The 21258-nt window shown below is 35.2% G+C and overlaps 2 protein-coding genes across 2 annotated transcripts in view; both read right to left on the bottom strand.

The window, feature by feature from the left end:
• DNAAF4 (dynein axonemal assembly factor 4) overlaps positions 1–9141 on the bottom strand; it is an 83973-nt gene extending 74832 nt beyond the window's left edge. Inside the window, exons 1-3 of the mRNA XM_048219486.2 lie at positions 9057–9141; positions 3646–3882; positions 1985–2248 (exon numbers count right to left, since the gene is read on the bottom strand). The gene's annotated coding sequence lies outside the window, so the exon portion shown is untranslated. The remainder of the gene's footprint in view (positions 1–1984; positions 2249–3645; positions 3883–9056) is intronic.
• Positions 4161–21258, bottom strand: part of PYGO1 (pygopus family PHD finger 1) — a 31114-nt gene continuing 14016 nt past the window's right edge. Inside the window, exons 2-3 of the mRNA XM_026518539.4 lie at positions 13116–13201; positions 4161–12076 (exon numbers count right to left, since the gene is read on the bottom strand). Of these exons, the coding sequence (XP_026374324.1) occupies positions 10952–12076; positions 13116–13201 (1211 nt within the window). The 3' untranslated portion in view covers positions 4161–10951. The remainder of the gene's footprint in view (positions 12077–13115; positions 13202–21258) is intronic.

Below are 21258 nucleotides of genomic sequence, written 5' to 3' on the forward strand. Positions count from 1 at the left end.
TCCAAGGATAACCGCAGTAATATTTTGGCATGTACTCATTCCAGACAATTATCTCTAGGTAGGTATACGTAGATACATAAATTGCTTATTTTAAAAACTAATTGTGATCATTCTGTATATAACTTTCCTTAAACTTTTTTTACTTAACAATTATCATCTCTTCCATTTTATTTTTTATATGGCATGAAGTTGTAATTTTTTTTAAGGTTTTATTTACTTATTTGTCAGAGAGAGCGAGCACACAAGCAGGGGGAGTGGCAGGCAGAGAGAGAAGCAGGCTCCCCACTAAGCGGGGACCCCGATGCAGGACTCAATCCCAGGACCCTGGGATCATGACCTGAGCCGAAGGCAGACACTTAACAGTCTGAGCCACCCAGGTGTCTTTGAAGTTTTAATTCTTCATAATTTTCCATTATATAGATGGCCCTTTTTTTGTATACAGTCATTTAGAATTTGGCTTTTCCACTTCTTAATGAATGTCATTGTACATAAAACATTCCTTTGCTTTTGAAATTTCCATATGTATCTCTTGCAAACAGTATTTGGACAAAAAAAAAATTCCTTGGAATGATCTGGCAGTGTCAGGTGAATTTAATCCGTTTATATATAACTACTGATAATTTGGTTTTATTTCCACTTTTGTTATTCTTTTTATCTGCTCTCCTATCTTCTATTGGCTTGATAAAATTTTCTGTATTCTGCTTTGCCCTCTGTTAGAAGTTATAGTGTATTTATATTCTTTTATTTTTTGTTTTTATTTTTTTAAGATTTTATTTATTTATCTGACAATGAGAGAATGCACAAGCAGGGGGAGTGGGAGAGGGAGAAGTAGGCTCCTCACTGAGCAGGGAGCCCGATGCAGGGCTCTATTGTGACTTAAATTGTGACTTTTTAAATACATAATTCACTAATTTTTTTTTCTTAAAAAATCTGAAATTATCCATTATCTTTATATATGTCGTGAATGAGATTAGGAACTATCACTTGACCATCCTCCTATATATGGTCACTAGGCCACATCTGAAAATCAATGTTAAGTCTTATACATCATTACTGATTTGGCGTGCTTCGTTTCTCCCCTCTGGACTATTTTAAAGCAAATTGAAGAATTATAAGTATTTCGGTATTCATCTTTTTAAAAATAGGTGTTTTATTACATAAACACAATGTCATTATTGTAACAGAACTAAAATAATCACCAATGTCATATGACCCAAGTTTATAGTCCCATTTCCCCAGTTGTGTGTTTTTACAGTTATTTTGTTTGAATCAAGACCAAACAAAACCCACATTTCACTCCTTCCCCTGTTATCTCTGTGGTTCTAGTCACATCATCTCTCACACAAATTACTATAATAGCTTCCTAACTAGTCTTCTTCCTTCCACTCCCTACCTCTTCAATCTATTTCAACACAGCAGTCAGAATGATCCTTCTCTCCTGAAACTCTTCAGCAACTTCTTTTTTTAAGATTATTTACTTGAGAGAGAGAGAAAGAGAGAGGGCGCACATGCACGTGTGCAAGTAGGGGAGGGGCAGAGGGAGAGAATCTTCAAGCAGACTCCTGGCTGAGCTCAGAGCCCAGCCCATGGGCTGTTCACTCCATTCCAGACACAGTGGCCTCCTTGAAATCTATGAAATGTGCCAAGCATGCTCTTTCCCAGGGTTATTGTACCTGCTGTTACCTGTGCCTGGAGTTTTCTTCCCCAGTTATCAGTATGACGGTGTCCCTTACGTATTTTTTTTCACTGAGCTATTAAAAATTAAGAATTTGCACCTCTTGCCCTGCCAGCTTCAGCATTCCCTATCTCATTACCTTTTCTTTTGTGCATTGCACTTATTCTCTTGCTTATTTTCTCTAGAATAACAATCTGCTGAGAGTGGTAATTTTTGTCTGTTTGATTTACTCTCTCTTTTAGCATCTAGAACATTGCCCGACATATAAAAAACGATAAATGTTGAATAAATGAATGAATGTGAACTTACCAGATTTCATAACTTCAATTTTTATTCTTTGTCTTTCAGGATCCCAAAACATACTTACTTTAAAGTCCTTTTCAGGCTATTCTATTATTTTCATCTTGAGTGGATTGAAATTTCAAAAGGTATTGGTTAACTGTTTGTCTTATCATTAGGTTTCTTTCACAAATTTGAAATTTTGATTTACAGCGGGCTTTCTTCTTTCATTTTATTTTTCTTTCCTCTGGGTTCAGCCCTTCTAGCAGTTTTAAGTTGCCTCCAAGTTGTGTCCTAGAAACACCAATTCAGCTAAGTGTTATATGCTAATTCACTACTTCAATTCTTTGGTGATAACTGGTGTCTTTGGTGTCACCGGTTACCAACTGAGCAAACTGCAAACTGTGCACTTCTGCCCACCTTGGGCCCACATCTTCCTATATGACCTGGAGCCCACATATCATTTGGAGGTAGGTTTTGCTGCTTAGTCTCCTTTCCCAAGTGGTGCAGTAGGATAGAGGAATCCCAGCTCGGCCCTTAGCCTCAAGCAGTGCTATTTTGGTCCCCTTTTTCATTCCTGTTATTTCTGCTATTAAAAAAAAATCCATTTCATCAGAGGATCATCAATTTTACTAATCTGTTAAGTAACCTGCTTGTGGCTTTTTTATTCCTCTCCTGTTTTTTCTTATTTTTTAATATTTTCTTCCTTCTACTTTCCTTAGGATTTTTTATTTTCTTCTCCTCTTGAGATCAATGCTTAATCATATTTGGGGCTTAAAAATTATCTAAAGCTATACATTTCTCTTCTAGTACTGTTATCACATCTCACAAGTTTTGAAATGTAGTAGCACTTTTAGATCTCAATACCCTGCCAGATTAGAACTTCTGCTCTGGACCTAGGCAGGCAGCCTGCTGCTTCAGCATGGTTCATGGTTTCTTCCTTTATTTCTGGTCTTTGGATATATTTTTGGTTTTGAACCCAATTTTCTCTTTTTATATTTATCATACTATGTTTGGAACAGAAGGGGGTGCTTTAGAGCATCGACTCAAGATGTTATTTGATTGGAAGTCTTTGCATATCTTTCTCTCTCCTACAGCAGGTAAAATAAACACATTTTTATTGATTTTTTGCCTTCCATATATTTTATGTTTATTTTTCCTTCTAATATATTTATGTTTTAAAAAACTTTGAAGGTTTTATTTAAATAATCTCTATACCCAACGTGGGGTTCAAACTCACCACCCCAAGATCAAGAGCCCCACATTCTTTCAACTGAGCCAGCCAGGCACCCCATCCTTCCATTAATTAATTAATTTGTAATTTATTCTTAATTAATTAATTTACTGATTTTTAAAGTAGGCTCCACTCCAAGCCTGGATCCCAACACGGGGCTAGAACTTACGACCCTGAGATCATGGGTAGCTCAGTCAGTTGAGCATCAAACTCTTGATCTCAGCTCAGGTCTCAATCTTGGGGTCGTGAGTTCAGGCCCTTCACCAGGCTCCAAGCTGGACATGGAACCTACTTAAAAACAAAAAACAAACCAAATAAACAAAAAGACCTGGGCTGAAATTGAGTCAGCCACTTAACCAACTGAGCCACCCAGGCGCCCCCTTCCATATATTTAAATAGAACTTTCATGCACTCAAATTTTATCTTGATGTAATTTTATCTTAGTCATTTTTATTACCTCTTATGCCAAGCTGCATCAACACATTCGCATGCCATCTTTCCATGTAAGACTCTAGACAGCTAATGTTTATTTCCAACAGATTTTGGAGGTCTTTTGTAAACATGATCTTATCATTCAGGCAATTTTGTTCTTAATATTGCTACAGTGGTGTCTCCATTTCAGGGACTGTTAAGCTGCTGAGGTTGTAGAACTCCTTTCCAATTAATTTTCTGTTAACAGAACTGAAGTCCTAATCTGTTAAAATCAAGACAGATAGGTTATGCTCAGATTTTTAAAGGGAACTCAGGACTCAGTGTTATGTATAAACTTCATGGGGGGAAAAAAAGACGGCATATAGCAAGGCCTGTCCAAAAATACTGGTTTGGTTCTCAGTATAAAATTAAATTCCTGGTAAATTGTAGGCTATTGCCCTGGTAAATGTTTCCTGGAACATTTCCTACCCAAAGCCAAGACTGTCATAGCTATAACCTAAGATTGTCCTGTTGAAAATCAAGCACTTAAAAAAACAGTTATTTTTCTCTTTAAAAACTAGCTTTATTTAAAAGAATCTGAAGCATAACACTATAGGAACAAACTTACAATACATATTGTTCAAGAAAGCCTGCCATACATAATTTCTACTAATAGTAGGTCTAAATACTGATAAATAACATTCTTTATACAATGCACAAACGACATTTAGTATGAACCTTGGAAAGAATGGCCAACAATAACACGGACTGTTTCGACAGTAGAACCTCTACTAGTCTTACTACTTATCTTAGAATAAACAGCTAAAATGTGGAAGATAAGTCAAATTCCTCTTACATTCTACCATGGTGTTTGAGGAAGAAAGAAAGGGATCAGAAGGAGGAAGTTATAAGAATTAAAGATCTTAAAAGAAAAAGGGAAATTGGCTTACCACTATTAATAGTAATTATTAAAAAGTAATTCAGAATTGAGAATTTTTGGTTTAATACTCGGAAGCCCTTAGACAAACTATCCATTATCCACTATATTCAATCAGTTACCAAGCCAATTTTATTTCTCTGAAAACTGTAACCTGTACAAAACCATACAAAGAAAACAAACAGTTTGGGGGTAACCTAGTCATTTCATATTTTAAATTTTTCCACAAAGCAATTCATGAATCATTTAATACTAATACTTCTTTAAACCTCTATGACTTAAATAAAAACAGATTCATTTCTAAGAGATTGTATGTGAAGACACCAGGAAAAAAAATAAAACCTTAATATGTAATTCTAAATTTTAACCCCCAAAATAGACCCATGTAAACACTGGGCATTCAAATCAAATATAATGGAATTGTGCCACAGTATGGTATATGGCATTTTTTAAAATATTAAGAACTGTATCAGATTTATTGCTATGTCAATCTTATCAATAGCTGACAATCAAAGGTACAAAATACACAACAACCATGCCAAAAATGATGCTGTATAGTGATACCATAAACATAACATAGGTAAACATTTATCTTGTAATATACATCACTAATATAGTAAAACCTTATTCAGGATAGTTTGAATTGATAAAAGTCTAAAAATTTGAATACTTTAAAAAGATATGCAGTTTAAGCACTCATAAGCATTCTTTTTTTTTTGCTTTCAGGTGTGCAATTTTAAAATATGCAAATTTGCACTGGCCAAGTATTACCTATTACAATTCTTTTGGGTACTTGTTTTAAAGACAAAAGAATGCTTTTTAAATAGTATTCTCAAATATTTGCTCCATAAAGCTTAATATTTTCCCAAGATTAAACATTTTTCTTTAAACTGTTATGACTTTTATTAATAAAACTTTCATCAGATAGTACAAAGTAAACACCACTCAAGTCCTTGTATCAATGTTTACAAAATTTAAGTAAATTAGAGGATTTTCGTGGTATTATAATAGCTTCTTAATAAATGAAGATTAACATTTCTACTTATTTTGGTTATGATGAAGTGAATGGTATCTTTTTTGGCTGGAAGACATCAGAGTAGGTTCAAAGTCTAGTATGTAATTTTAATGGTAAGGGCTAAAAAAATCCTAATATGCACAATCAATTAAGATAGTAATTCCTTGGTAAGTTATAACTGTGAGAGAAAAATCAAAATTTTAAGAAGTATTTATTGTATTATGAGTGTTATGAATTGCTAACACCAAATTTTACCCCCTCTCCCATTTCAAAACATCAGGCCATCTACTAATCCATAAATATTGATGTGTCACATACTTCATAGAGTAGCTTAAACATACCCGCATAAGAAATAATTAGTATTACATAGTAATTTCCTTTGCCATAGGAATAAATGTTGGACAAAGTCTGGAAACATTTTATTTTCCAATTTGAATTACAGTAATTTTGCCACAGACCACAGCACTAGTGCATGTGTTACTTTAGACATGCTCTAAGAACAAAACAAAAAATTACTGCAAAAATACATGTCACCAATGTGGAACACACTCAGATTTGTATAAAAGTACTGAACTAATATCCCAAAAAGAGGTATATGTAAACAGTACATAAGGAAGAAATAGTTTTAATATGAAACAGTCATTTAAGTCACATACATCATGATAAGAAGCAGGACTTTCTTTTATAAAAGATATTTTAACTAACAAGCAACATCATCTCGATTACCTACAGAACAAGAAAAGTACAAGTATTTAGAATAAGTTTTAATATAATTGTGAGTAATGTATTTTGACAAACTATGACAAAAATGAAGCTTATCCATTGGGTTTCATTAAAAATTTTCAATGAAATACAGGCAGGCTCTGATGGACTCATGTCTGGCTTAAAGACAGCCACTTTTCATTTCCCTCTTGGGAGATGTTAACACCAGCCCCCGTCTCCCTACTACCTCTAAACTTCCACTTCTGCACCGAGAGTGAGAAAAATGCAGATGTGACTTCTCTACTGCTCTACTGGATAAACAGAATAGGGAAAAGGGGGAAGTTACTAAAATTTGGAAATGAGGAGACACCTCTGAGTTCAAAAGTGGAGAAAGAAAACTGAAAAGTCCCAATAATCTAAAGGAAATTGGGAAGTACGCTCAAGACAGCATCCATCAATTCGATAAAAATACTGTTTCCTACAGTGCCTGAAATGTGGTCATATTGTCTGAAATCCTAGATAAAAATTATTCTGAATAAGCAGTCTTAAAAAAAAAACGTTTAATCAAACTTTCTTCACTATCTTCATTTGCATCTTGGTGGAAAACATTTTTCCCTAAAAATCTAGCCAGCCATAACCACAGAAAAAATGGGAATTCTGAGTGGAGGAAAGATGAAATTTTGAAGCACAGAGCATCCGTAACGGAAAAGGCAAGTTGGCTTATATAGTACTCTACCGGAGGGTTTAAGATGGTAAGCGGACAACAAGGAAACACTAACACCAAGAAACTTAGCTTTCCTGAATCCCACCAGGAAAAAGAGAAGACCTGTTTCTACCTCCTACATTAATTGGTTTCCTAAAGAAAACTGAGTGCTCAGCATGATACTATCGGTTAACTACATTATGGTTTAAATAAGCCTTTATGAGCTTTCCTAACAATCTAATCATTTTACATAACGTTCCAAACCACTATTTACAAATGACCTTTGGGAGCCTGGATGCTCTTAACCGAACTTTTTAATTTAAAAAAAAAAAATCTAAAATAGCACAAATGTTCATGCATATGAAACCTCTATATACTGTAAAAAAACAAAATCCAAAAATTCTCAAGAGCTCCCTTAAAAAAATCATTACTTACATTTTTTTTCACTATTAAATACAATTACTATAATATGCTGGACAATAAGTACTAGCACTTTTAATATGTTCAAGACAAACAAGTTTGAAAGAATACTAGATGAAGACTCCTGATACTTATTTGGATGATTACAGTCAGCAGAATTCATGGTGACCCACACTATTGAGGTTTTTTTCCTACCAGTAGGCAGAGTTCGAAATCTTTTAAAAAATCAGATTTCTCTGTATTGTGTTAATCTATGAAGAATAAGCCCTACTACAAGAAAATCTTGCTTTATGTACATAATCTTCTAATTTGGATAACAAGAATCATAATAGCCGTACCCTACAAGTATTTCACAACAAAAGAAAACACTGATCACAAAACGAATTCTAAGCACTGTATCTGAAGAATAATTTTCCTTTTACAAGCGAAGCTGTTTCAGCATCAGTTGAGTCCAGTAGCATCTAGAAGCAAGTAGACTAGGAATTCTCTAGCGAAATGAATAAAGCAAGTTCTGGGAAAGGAACCGATGCTTTAAAACTATCAGTAACCTAGCTGTCTGCTGAGCGTTAGCCAGGCTGAACTTAGACAAAACTTGAGAATATAGGAGAAACCACGATTTCCTGCTCAGTTGTGTGTGTGTGTGTGTGTGTGTGTGTGTGTACATGTGCATGTGAGATGAGGCTTTTCAGTGAAGGGAAGAGGATTCCATGAGAAAAGGTGCAATGCTACTGGAAGATTATTCCACATATGTACATTTCTTTCCATTACTGAGCATCTGAAAATGTTTAGGGCAGCTCATCACTTGTCCTAACAAAGCCGTATCAATTTGTATAATAGCCTTCTTTGGGTCAAATTGAACATTCTTACACTTCATCACTTTTCCTATCAAAAATGATCTAATTTCTGACTTACGGTCATACAGAGACAAATGTGGAACTAGTTAAAAAAGTAATTCGAATACATGAAAACATTCACGCACTATGATTATAGTTTGCCTATGACTCACTGTCAGTCATTAAGGGTTTTTCTTTGACTATTTACAGACTCTTTACTTAAATAAGGTGCTCTGAAAACCTACTTGAATAAAAATTCACTTCTAAGTTTTTAAAAACAACTATTTGAAAATGGAAAAGAATCACATTACAAATCGAGTACCTTTAGACGAGCTTGGGAGAGGTTAGCTCACTTTCACAAAACTACTACTGAAACTGCAATTACCAGATGGCTTAAGAAACTGCATAATAATCAATTTTAACAATAAGTACAACTCAAGTTCTACCATGTAAAATGTTAACTCCTGAGGACACTGGAAGTTTCTACTCAATATCTATCTAACCTATATTGTCATAAAAACCATGATCTGATGCTAGGACTGGGCTTACAGCATGCAGTGCATCATTTCTTCAAAATCAGCACTCACTAGGATTTCAAGAACAACATAACGAGGTCCTTAAACATTTAGAAAATCGTGTTTAATATAAAGTAAGCAAAATGGGATCTTCAAGTATGCTACTGAATACGTCAAATGTCAGATCAGCCAAAAATACTGCGTTTTAACCTACTTCAGTTGGTAACGTTGTCACACCAAGGAGTACCTAGTATTAGAGTTTATATCATTTCATTTCCTAAAATTGTAAAGATATATAATTTACAACTATATTGAAAATATTTTGTACTCACCTCTAACTAGTCACAGGTAAATGGAGAAAACCTACTACCTTGTACCATATGAAATTGCTGTTTTGTAGGTCAAAATTAAAACACTGTGCTTAAAAAAATAAGTTTTATTCAATCAAAATATGCATCATGAGCATTAATAATTTTCTTCTAGTAGGATATTAAATATTTCATTTTTATAAAATTTGTCATTTCTTCGGCTATATAAATTGTTCACATCCCCTCCAATTACTGCTTCTCAATTGGAGAACATGTTGTTTCTTAAAAAAAGCTTCAAATGATGAAGAAGATGGGAGTTCGCTGGATAAAGTTCTGGTGACTATAATGGACATGACAAAATTTAATATCCCAATTCAATTAACTTTGCTTTAGTGGCTTGTGACATAGGAGGTCAAGTGCTGTCATGTAAAAGTGTGGGCTCATGTTTATTAACCAAAAGATGTTTTTTAAAGTTTCACGCACAATTTTAATTTCTTGGCGATATGCTGCTGCTGCCGTTTCACTAGGGTTTAAACAGTAGTCATTAATTCTCCTTTTGCCTTCAGATCTGTTTTGGTCACAATAACGACGGCGCAAGTTTGGGAGCTTCACCAACATCCGACCGTTGTATGAACTGCTATCAACTGTCATACGGTATCTTGTGTGTTTGTTTTTGTTTTTTGGTCACAGGTCATGATCCACGCTAAAAATAGGTTTCCACTGTTTTGAATGTTAACGAGTACACTTCTGTCTCCGTTCTTGATTCGTCTCCCAGGAGGATGTTCTTGGGTCCGTCTTTACACTTTCCCCAGTCACGACAGAAACGCCCGACTATTTCAAGGCCTTGAAATTGTCGTTTGTAAGTTAGCTTTCACCCTGGCTCTTAACTGGTCTTTGCTCAAAATGGATTCTGATCTCCCCTGAGGCTCGTCTTTGAATCCAGATCCCCAGAACAAGATTTTTCAAACCACCACGGAGCAGTTCTTTCCCCAGCTGAGCCTTCTAAGGCCAACTTGATGTTTCCACCTATCTCACTTGCAGTTATGTCCTGGCTTGAAATCATATTAAAGGAAGTATTCGCGATTCTTCCGAGGATACTATGTTATTTATTTCTCTGGAAAACAATAACAAAACAACTCAATAATCAAAGGAAGCTGAATGAAGAGCATAATACTATTATAATTCTAAACAGCACAACTAGAAACATACTTCACTTCAACTCTACTAATTGCAGTCATTTTTCAACTGATCTAATATTAGCAATTTCATGTGGTACAATCCACAAGTTAATCAACAAATACTTACTGAGCATCTACTATATGCTAACATCTGCTCATACCTGTACAAACAGATATCTTAAAAAGACTGACTTGAAAATAGGAAAGTCACTAATTTCAAGGACCCTAGTGGGAAGAAATCTGGTAACATACTCTATTATTTTTAAAACATCCATTAAAATGTATGATTCCTTCCTTGTTATAGCTACATATATTTTTTTCTGAAAACATGTCGAATAGATCCTTGAAAAAATTTTTTGAACCATTTAACGTAATATTGCCAAAGTTCAGCTCTGCAATGTACATTTTTCAATGATTCTAACAAACTTGCCTACATTTGCTATGTATTATTTTGAAGCTTCAAGAGGCTTTTTATGTTTATGATTAACAACAACAACAACAACATTTATTTGTATACTTTCTAAAGCACCCCATATACATTATTCTCATTTAAGAGAGCAAACGAAGACAATACAAAATTTGCACTGGTAATGAAGGAGAATAATAATGAAAACTAAAAGGTAAATAATCTTTTTGTGTGTGCATTTAGAAAAATAATGTAAAACATTAAAATCCTGTGTCACTGAACCTCTGCAAGACTCAGGAAAAAAAAAAAAAAAACCCTTTAGTTAATGCCGGTGATTAAGCATCACTGCCCACTGCCGGTGGACCAAACGTTTCTCGAGTACGCATTAACTGGACATCCTTGTCGGCCATACAGGTGTCACAGCCCCATACTGCCGATGCTTCTGCAGTTAGGAGGCCATAAGCGGTTTCAGTCATTCCAGTGCAGATCCGATGAAACCATTTCTGACAAGACGCTTCACACAAGATGGCATCCTGGTCATCGTTCACTTCATTTGTACAAATTCCACAAGGATACACTGGGTCAGAAGAAGAATGGCCATGACGGCTTGGGTGGAGAGAGGATTTATTGCTTTTTTCAGTGGTGCATGTATCTGGGGCACCTCTAGGTTGCCGTGGCTTATTCTGTGTCCCATTTGCGTGGCTGTTATTTGTAGCTTCTGTGGTACTCGAACGGCTATTCTCTTGATTTACTGCATTGTTTCGATTAACATTTTTTAATTCAATATTACTCTGATTCACGGTGTCATCCATATTTAAGTGAGGTGGATGAGCAGAGGAATTTTGATTCGTGTTTTTGGTTGCTCCTTGACTGAAGTCTTGTTTTTGGGGTGGTGCTTTTGCTTGACTGAAAGTGTTTGGGGGAGGAATAAAAGAATGATTGGATTCTAATGGAGAGGTAAAATTTGAATTATTTCCAGGGACAAAGTTAGATGCCAAGTCAGGGTTAGATACTTGGTTAGCATTCTGTGGAGGAATCTGATTGAAGTTTTCAGCAGGATTTTGTCGAAAATGTTGATTAGGCATGTTAACATTCTGACTTAGTGCATTATTATAAGATGGATTTCCAAAGCTTGAATTATCATGTGGCCCAAAGTTAAAAGCATGAGGTCGATTAAAACCCATGCCCAAAGGATTCTGAGGAAATGGGTGTGGCTGATTCCTGAGTGCGTAAGGACCACAGTATGGGGAAGACATTCTTGGAGGAACGTGAGGTGGCATTCTGAATGTGCTATAGCCTCCAAAGCCAGGATAACCAGGGCCGAGATATGGATTTGCTGAAGGTAGTGGTTTATAGGAAATAGTATTATAGTTGTCATCAAATGGATTAGCAGCCACTAGATGGTCAGAGTTTGGATTCGGTGGTGGAGCATACTCAGACAATGGAGGAAAAGAAGGCCCCTGAAATGAGAATGTAGAGTAAAGTACATGTTTTGATCAAAGAAGTCATTAAAACTGTTATCTTAACATGCAACAACCTAGCTTTAATCCAATTTCTCTTGCTATGTGTTATGAAAATCTAATTCGTCATTTGACCTTTCAATTCCAAATAGTTTTCATATTTAATTATATTTAATTATTAAAATGTGTAGATTTCTTTCCTTTAGGAAAGGAAAGAAGGTATGCTTTTCTGAGCTCAAACTCATTGTTATTTCAAATTCCAAAGGTATTTAAGCTTCGAAAGAAGCTTCATTATATAACTTTCATTTAATATGCTTACCTATAATTCTAGAATCTTTCACTTAAACCATAGAATTAAGTAACAATAAACAGCATCTAAGTTTTTTTTACTAGCTTAACTTCAGGGAGTAGCTATTAAAGCATTCCCCAAGCACTATGCTCTTGGCCTCAGAATGGAAAAATAAACTTCCAGGTTTAGTCACACGGCAAGTTTAAAGCAAACAAGTTCTGCTGGTGGCCAAAATGGAAAAAAGTAATCTGTATACACATCATACTTACTCGCAGTTTTTAAAACAAAAAGAGTGCTTCAAATTTACAAGGGATAAAAGCACAGAAGCCTGTTTTTATAACGATTATCCAAGCACAGGTTATATACTAAAGATACTTCCACCATGACTGCTTAATGATACCTATGTACTACTGAATTATTAAAGCAGCTGAACGCTGCTTCAGCTTAGACCTGTGTCCACAGATTTTAAAATCTTTTAGTAGAACGACAGGTATCTATGCTTTTTAAGTTAGATTTAAGTATAAGCATTTTAACTGGTTTGCCTACACTTCCTTCTTGCAATACCCACTTTAGGCCTATAGGCCAACAATAGCTACTAGTTGCAGAGTTAAAAAGGAAAAAATCACTGCAGAATTCATGATTAGGTTATGAATGAGGACAGGAAACAAAACCATGACCAAATTTGAATTTACCTCATCAGCTTATCTTATCAGTGAACAAAAATAGTTATTAAAGAAAATGTCAATTTACCTGTGTATTTGTCTTGCGTTTTTTCTTGTCTGGGCTTCCTAGTTGTACACCTGGTCCTCCTAACCCATCCAGTCCACTATCACCACCTAAAAATAAATAATAAAATAAAATAAAATAAAATAAAATTTAAAAAATTCCAGATAACATTTCCACTTGTAACTGAAATTGCTTTACATTTCCTCACAGCAATATGTATCATAATTACCTGTTAATATGTGTCCTATTTTTGTTAGATAAAAGAATACTAAGCTTTTTAAAAAAAAAACTTTGTTCTCCAAAAGTCTTCCCCATAACTTCAGCCAGAAACATTCATCTCCATTCCCATAGTATTTTTTATTATTCTTTCGGTGAGAAAGTCTCCATCCTACCCTTGAAGCTTTAGTCATCTGATTTCTTATCCTTGAGGCAACCACTCGTTTTTGCTCTTTCAAAAGATAATCTAGATAAATTCCAGCATAATATCTTCTGCGGGGAATACACAAACTATGGCATGCATACTATACACAATGCTACACCTTGCTTTCTTCTTGGAAATCATTCCACATAATTACATACAGAACTGCTCCATCACCTAATAACTGAGTAGTATTTCATGGTATGATTATACGATAATTCATTAAACTAGCTCCCTCCCTACTGATGGATATTTAGGTTGTTTCCAAACCTTTGCTGTCTGCAATGAAAATCTATGTGTAAGTGTCTTAAACACATGTACAAATCATTCCTAGGACTGGAGTTATGGCATTAAAGGTATGTGGCCTTTAAATTCTTAAAGGTATTGTCAAGTACAACAACATATGTGAGTATTATTTTCTCAACAGTATATGACCAAACAAAAGCAAAAGCTTGACCGTGAATTAAAGAGACTACAAAAATTTTATCAATACACAACATTGTGATGAAATTAATGTCACTGATTTGTATACTTAAAAAAGGTTTAAATGGAAAGTTTTATCTTATATATTTTACCAAAATGAAAAAAAGTATGGCGTTGACATGATCTGGGAAAAAAAAAGTTTTATCGATAGAATTTTTTTCCATTAGAAAAACACTTTTTGTTATGGAGGATTCTGATCATTACAAGAGTAGATAGAAGAATAAAATTATGCATACATATATATAGATACACATTTGTAATAGATTAATAAATAAGTTCAGTGAGTTGACAATTAGAGGAGACCTACTCACATATGTGGATTCTGAGAAAGGGGGTATTTAAACTGAGACCTACAGGATAAAAAAATAAAATAAAAAAATAAAATGAGACTTACAGGAGGATAACAAATCTCTCATGTAAACAGCATAAGGAAGAGCCTCTAGGCAGGGAACAGCATGTGTAAAATTCTAAAGTAGAAAGAAGCCTGATGTGTTTGAGTAATTTAAAAGAGGCCAGTGTGTTAAGGGACTCTGGAGAGTGCCACCAGAAAAGGTTAAACAGACAGGCAGGGACCAGATCATTTAGAGCAGTATGGATTGAATGTGCCCCCCAAAATTCTTATTTTGAAGCCCTACCCCACAATATGATGGTGTTTGGATGCAGGGCCCTTGGGAGGTAATGAAGATTACATTAGGTCATGAGGGTCAGGCCCCTATGATATGATTAGTGGACTTAGGAGAAAGAAGTGTGTGTTCTCTGGCCCCCTTTGTACAAACACAGGAAAGGCCATGTGAGGACATGGGCAAGAAGGTAGGCATCTGCAAACCAGAAAGAGAGAACTCACCAAGAAGTGAATTGGCTAGCACCTTGATCTTGGACTTCCCAGCCTCCAAACTAGGGGAAAATAAATTTCCGTCGTTTAAGCCCGCACAGTCTATGATACTTTGTTCCTGCAGCCCAAGCAGGCTAAGACACAAAGCCTTACAGTTTATGCTAAGGAATCTGAATTTTATCTGAAGAACAGTGGATGATCATTTAAGGGTTTTGAGGAGGAAAGTGGTATGATTTACGTTTTAAAAGTATTATATTAGCAGTTGTGTTGAGAATGAATTGGTGATGGGACAGGGGTAGAAGCAGGGAGACCAGTCTTTTACAATAATAGTTCAGGAAAAGAAATGGTACTTGACAATAAAGAGAAATTCGTGTGGGACAAAGACCCCCACCTAACAAAATGCGAAGCAGATTTCTCTAAGAACTAGTTAGAGAAGCTTACATACTATGAAGATGAAAAACTGACAAAGAGTAACAAAACTCAGTAAGGATTCTGGATGTTGAATTAATATTTAAACATAAGAAGCTTTTTTTTTTTTTTTAAAGATTTTATTTATTTATTCGACAGAGATAGAGACAGCCAGAGAGAGAGGGAACACAAGCAGGAGGAGTGGGAGAGGAAGAAGCAGGCTCACAGCGGAGGAGCCCGATGTGGGACTGGATCCCAGAACGCTGGGATCACGCCCTGAGCTGAAGGCAGACGCTTAACCGCTGTGCCACCCAGGCACCCCAAGAAGCTTTTTTTATACACAAACTAAAACCAATCAAAAGATAGAGTAGAAGAAAAGTTTTCATTTATAGGAACAAGACTAAACTAAAAAAGCTAGCAATAAATTTTAAAAAATGTACAAGATCAGTATGAATAAAAACTTTCAAAAGTTCTAAATTGAGAGACACAGAGGAATACTTCTAAAAATTGGAAAGGTATTTCCTGTTCTGGCTAGCCATCTAGAACAAAATAACATTGTTTTTTACCTTACTTATTATCCCAAACAGCCTTTTTGTGCCCTCCTCAGACACATTAGCACTAGGCATTTGAGTCCCAGGCCCACGGGGCCCACCCTCAAAGTCCAGAGGCATTAATAATAGAATAAGCAGCACCTCCTTCCCAGAGATCTGAGTTAAAACTCCACAGGGCCCCTCCTGTGAAATTTATATATTCTAATAATTTCAACTTCTTTCCTGTGGCCTCAGGAACGGTAGCTCCTTCCCACAGTCGATACCTCTGTGAAAACTTTAGTATCCTATTTTGCCACTTCAGTTTAATGTCTGTTAACGATAACTTATATTAAATTCTTTCTATTAAAAATAACTGGTATAGCTTCTATCTCCTCACTAGACCCTGACTGATACATATCTCAAGTGCCACCAGCCAGAAACTGTCAATACTACTAAGTTAACACCATTCCAGACATCTAGCTTATTACCTAGCTACCGACTTTTCCTTCCGTGAATATAGAGCAATGGTAATACCTTTACAAAGATGGGATACTATTTTTAAATAAAAGCATTAAATTTTAACTTTATTATAAAGTAATAAAGGAAAAAAGAAATGAATTAAACTACAGATTATGTTAAATATTTCTTTACCGCAAGAGGAGTTTTTGGAAAGAATCCTCTAAGCCTAAGAAAAGACATCAAGGAAAACATTAAGTGGGAAAATGTATGTCTTGTCTTTTCTCAATTTTGTATAGCATTGATTGAAACTCTGAATGTTTAAGATAATATGGTATCACACCTTATTCTACTTTTTCCAACCTGTTTCCATCTGTCTACTTTTTCTATCTCTAGATTCAATTCTTTATTTCAGCTAAATTTTCTTTTATCACATCTTTAATACTTTTTCTGCTCTTTGTTGAGTGCTCTATTTTGGGGGCACTAATTATTATTATGCTAGGGAAATTTTTAGCACCATAACTATTAGTTAGCTTTTCTAACTTTACTCTTTTTTATGTCTACTTAATCTAATTATCTGTAGTTTTCCTATCATATAACTCAGTTGCTAACCATACCTATCATGTTCTTTATTTCTGATTTATTTATTTGTTCTATAATTCTGTTGGTTTAGCCCTCATTAGGTTTCCTGAGGTCTGCAATTTACCTCTAATCTAATTTTGTTGTATTAATCATCTTGTCTTTAAACTCTTGCTTTTTTTGTTTTGTTTTGTTTTGTTTTGTTTTGTTTTTATTAAGGTCTACCACTTGAAGTACATGTGAGATCTTTCCTTCTGTCTTTTAGGTCATGGGTCTTCATCATCTGCATGCGATTTCTTTCTTCTTCTTTTTTTTTTAATTAATTCATTAGTTTGCTATAGTATATTTGCATAGTTATTTTTTTATTTTTATCTTGCAATTCTGTCTAGATCTTTTATGTGCTCTGATTTAACATGGGTGACTTTCTGACTCTCTTTTATTCACATCTAAGATTACTTGGTTTAGCTGATACGCTTTATCTATTGAGATAATCATGTGATTTTCCCCCTTTAAATTATTTTAATGTTCAACTCAAAACTGACATTCCTGAAATAAAACCAACTTGCTCACTTTTATACAAATGTTATCATTTTCATGTGACTGGATATGCTATTATCTCTTTAGAACACTTGCCTATATTATTAGTAAGATTAACCTCTTGTGTTTCCTTGGAATATCCAGGTTTTTAATTCTGACATTTTGTTAAATGCACATCTACCTAGTCGGGGGGTGTAGTAACCCCCTCACACGGGAGGTTTCCCTGTGTTTCCTGATTCAGTTTGTATCCCTGGAGACTTCTTTTCTGTCAGAGACATTCCTCTTTTTTTTTTTTTTTTTAACTTTTTGTTTCATTCATTTTTTTCTTACTCAAAAGAATGAGAAGATAAAGAATAGTCATTTAATTTCCTTCTCTCTAGATTTGGGGTTATTCGTAAGACTTCTCAAAATTCTGTAAATCACTAATAGCTTCCAAGGGCAGAGGTGGTCTCAGAAGCCTAAGACAGTGCATTCTGCAGCTTCAGAATTGTTATTGGGCTTGCCACTTCCTTTGTTTGTTGCTGTTGCTGACCATTTTTGCTCTTTTTCAAAAATGGCTTTGGTTCATTTCACTTGGAATTTAAAAAGAGATTCTGTAAAGTAGTTTTGTTCTACCATCTTAACTTAGAAGTCTATATCTGACTACATCTATGTTCTTTCAACTCAATTTTCATAACAAACCTTAGAGGTAGGTAAGTCACCCCCACTTTTTATTTTATTTATTTTTTTTTTAAAGATTTTTATTTATTTATTTGACAGAGATAGAGACAGACAGCGAGAGAGAGAACACAAGCAGGGGGAGTGGGAGAGGAAGAAGCAGGCTCATAGCGGAGGAGCCTGATGTGGGGCTCGATCCCATCACGCCGGGATCACGCCCTGAGCCGAAGGCAGACACTTAACCGCTGTGCCACCCAGGCGCCCCACCCCCACTTTTTAAAGAAAGAAAAAGAAAATAGAATGTAAAGGAGTCATACCACTGGTAAAAAGCAGCACTGAAATCTAAAACCAGGGTTTTATTTCCTTTTGCTTTTAAGTTTTTGAGCATATTCACAAGGTTATAAAATCATTGCCACTATTTAATGCCAGAACATTATCATCACCCCATCATATACTCATTAGCAGTCCTTTCCCAGTCCCCCAGGCCCCGACAGTCATGACTCTACTTACACATACTTACCTATTCTGGATACGTCATATAAATGGAATCACACAATATGTGGCTTTTTGTGTCTTGTTTCACATACATTAGGGTGACGTTTTCAAGGTCTACCCATGATATAGTATGTATTATTTCCTTTTTATGGCTGAATATCCATTGTATGGATATACCACATTGATCAGTTGGTGAACAATTTGGGTTGTTTCTACTTTTTGGCTACTAAGAATAATGCTACTATGAATATTTATGTACAAGTTTTTGTATAAACATATGTTTTCAATTCTCTTGGGTATATACCTGGTAATAGAATCACTGGGCGATATGGTATCCCTTAAGTTTAACATTTTGAGGAACTGCCCAACTGCTTTCCATAGTGGCTGCACCATTTTACATTCCCACCTGCTAAGTCTGAGGGTTCCAACTTCTTCACATCCTCCCCAACACTTATTTTGTTTCTTTTTAATTTTTTGAAGATTTGAGAGAGAGAGAGAGAGCAGGGGTATGAGCAGAGAGAGAGGGAGAGAATCTAAAGTAGACTCCCTGCTAAATGCGGAGCTTGAGGCAGGACAGACTCTCACAACTCTGAGATCATGACCTGAGTGGAAACCAAGAGTCAGATGCTCAACTGACTGACTCACCTCTGTTTGTACTTTAAAAATGTAGCCATTCTAGAAAGTATAAACTGGTATTTCATTGTGGTTTTAATTTGCATTTTCAAAATTACTAATGATGTTGAACACATTTTCATATATTTATTGCTCATCCACATATATTTTTTTCTTTAAAGAAATGCCTCCTCCAGTCATTTGTCTATTTTTTAGTTAAGTTGTTTATCTTTTTTGTTAAGTTGTAAGAATTCTATATGTATTCTGGATACTAGACTGTTATCAGTTATAAGATTTGCAAATATTTTCTTCCAATCTGTGGGATGTCTTTTCACTTTAATAGTGTCCTTTGACATATGTAAGTTTTTAATTTTGATGAATGCCAATTTATCTACTTTTCTTTTGGTTGTTTGGGTAAAATTAGATTTATATGCTTCTAAGATACTAGTATGCCTCTAAAATCTTATACACATACTGTCTTCCTCAGTGGACTACAAAAAACAAAAATGAAAACTTCTGGTTCAAACTAAAGGAACTCCTATTTTTAAATTCTTTGATGTGGTAATCCCATTTCAGTAGATGGGAAGTAAAGAACTAATAGTGAGATGCAGTCCACCCCTCAAAGTCATTGATTCAAAATCTGAGGGTTCAGGAATGACCGAATCTATTACTAATTTATAACTATTCAGTAGCCCATAGAAAATGAACTGATGATTCCATATTAACAAATTGTATTCACTTTTCCTTAACAGTGTATACTGACATGCTGAGGACAGAAATGTGTTGTTCTCAAATATGAATACCTAGAAATTCTGATGAGTGTGGCAGGGAGAAAGAATTAGCAATGATTTTAGAGGTCAAATAATAAAGTTGTTGTATCAATAAATAAAGGTACCAAACAACAAAGTCCTGTATTTCCTAACATCTGTCATGGGTATTATAACAAAAATACAAAAAGAAAAATGTAATTCCTAAAAATAAAAACAATTACTAATAAATTAGCCTCTAATCTCTAATCTAGAATACATAAATTCCCACTCACAGCATCAAGAATATTGAATAATTATAATTTTACAAAATGCTGTAATTTAAAGATGGACAAAAGTACTCTTAATTAATGGTATGTACCATTTCTGTTCACTTTCCAAAAATTTAATAACAATTGCTTGTATTCACTATAAGGCAAGGCTCTGACATTTGCAACTACTTAAATAAACATAATTTTCAAGTAATCTGTGAGTAAAACCACCTAAAATTCTTTTTAGAAACTGACTTTCAGGGGCGCCTGGGTGGCACAGTCGTTAAGCGTCTGCCTTCGGCTCAGGGCATGATCCCGGCGTTATGGGATCGAGCCCCACATCAGGCTCCTCCGCTATGAGCCTGCTTCTTCCTCTCCCACTCCCCCTGCTTGTGTTCCCTCTCTTGCTGGCTGTCTCTCTCTCTGTCAAATAAATAAATAAAATCTTAAAAAAAAAAAAGAAACTGACTTTCATGGTACTAATTTTTTATTTAAAAGTCTAACATTTCCCTCCTTAAAGCAAATCTTCAGGTTCTACTGGTGTCTGCTGCTCCATTTATTGTTCGTCTAAAGGGTTAACTACATAACATTTTCAGTGGTTCTGACTCTTGGCCTTACCTGGGTCCTTCCTGCTGCTACTTGTAATACTGGTAGTTCTTCTCTATGAGGTAATCATTATGTTAGATCAGAATCACAGACATCAGGGCTAATTAGAATACAAGCTATCACGAATTTCCATGGTTCTCACTCTTTAAAAATAAAGTGAAAGGTCAGAATCCAGGGAACAGGAAAGTAGTGGTTATAGAGCTAGTCATTTAAGCTACCCTAAGAACTTCCGGTACCAAAGCTTGTCTCCAGCCGCTCTATATATCTGCCGAGGCTAACTCTGCAAGGTAAACCATGACTACTCAGTCAGGAGCTGAGAGCTGTGGAGCAGAGGACCAAGAAAAAGGAAACTGTCAAAGCTCATTGTTAACACGGGCCACTGTGATCCTTTTAATCTGTTAATACTTGAATTTCTTTATCTCATCTCTTCACTCCTACCTGCCCAATAACCTCTGAAGGCACAAGAGGAACAGATGTGGGAAAGGGCAATGAAAAAATGGAACAAGAAGTCCTCATCTTAAGAAAGCAAAGAAATT

Source organism: Ursus arctos, unplaced genomic scaffold, assembly GCF_023065955.2.
Source record: "Ursus arctos isolate Adak ecotype North America unplaced genomic scaffold, UrsArc2.0 scaffold_36, whole genome shotgun sequence".
NCBI classification, from domain to species: Eukaryota; Metazoa; Chordata; class Mammalia; order Carnivora; family Ursidae; genus Ursus; species Ursus arctos.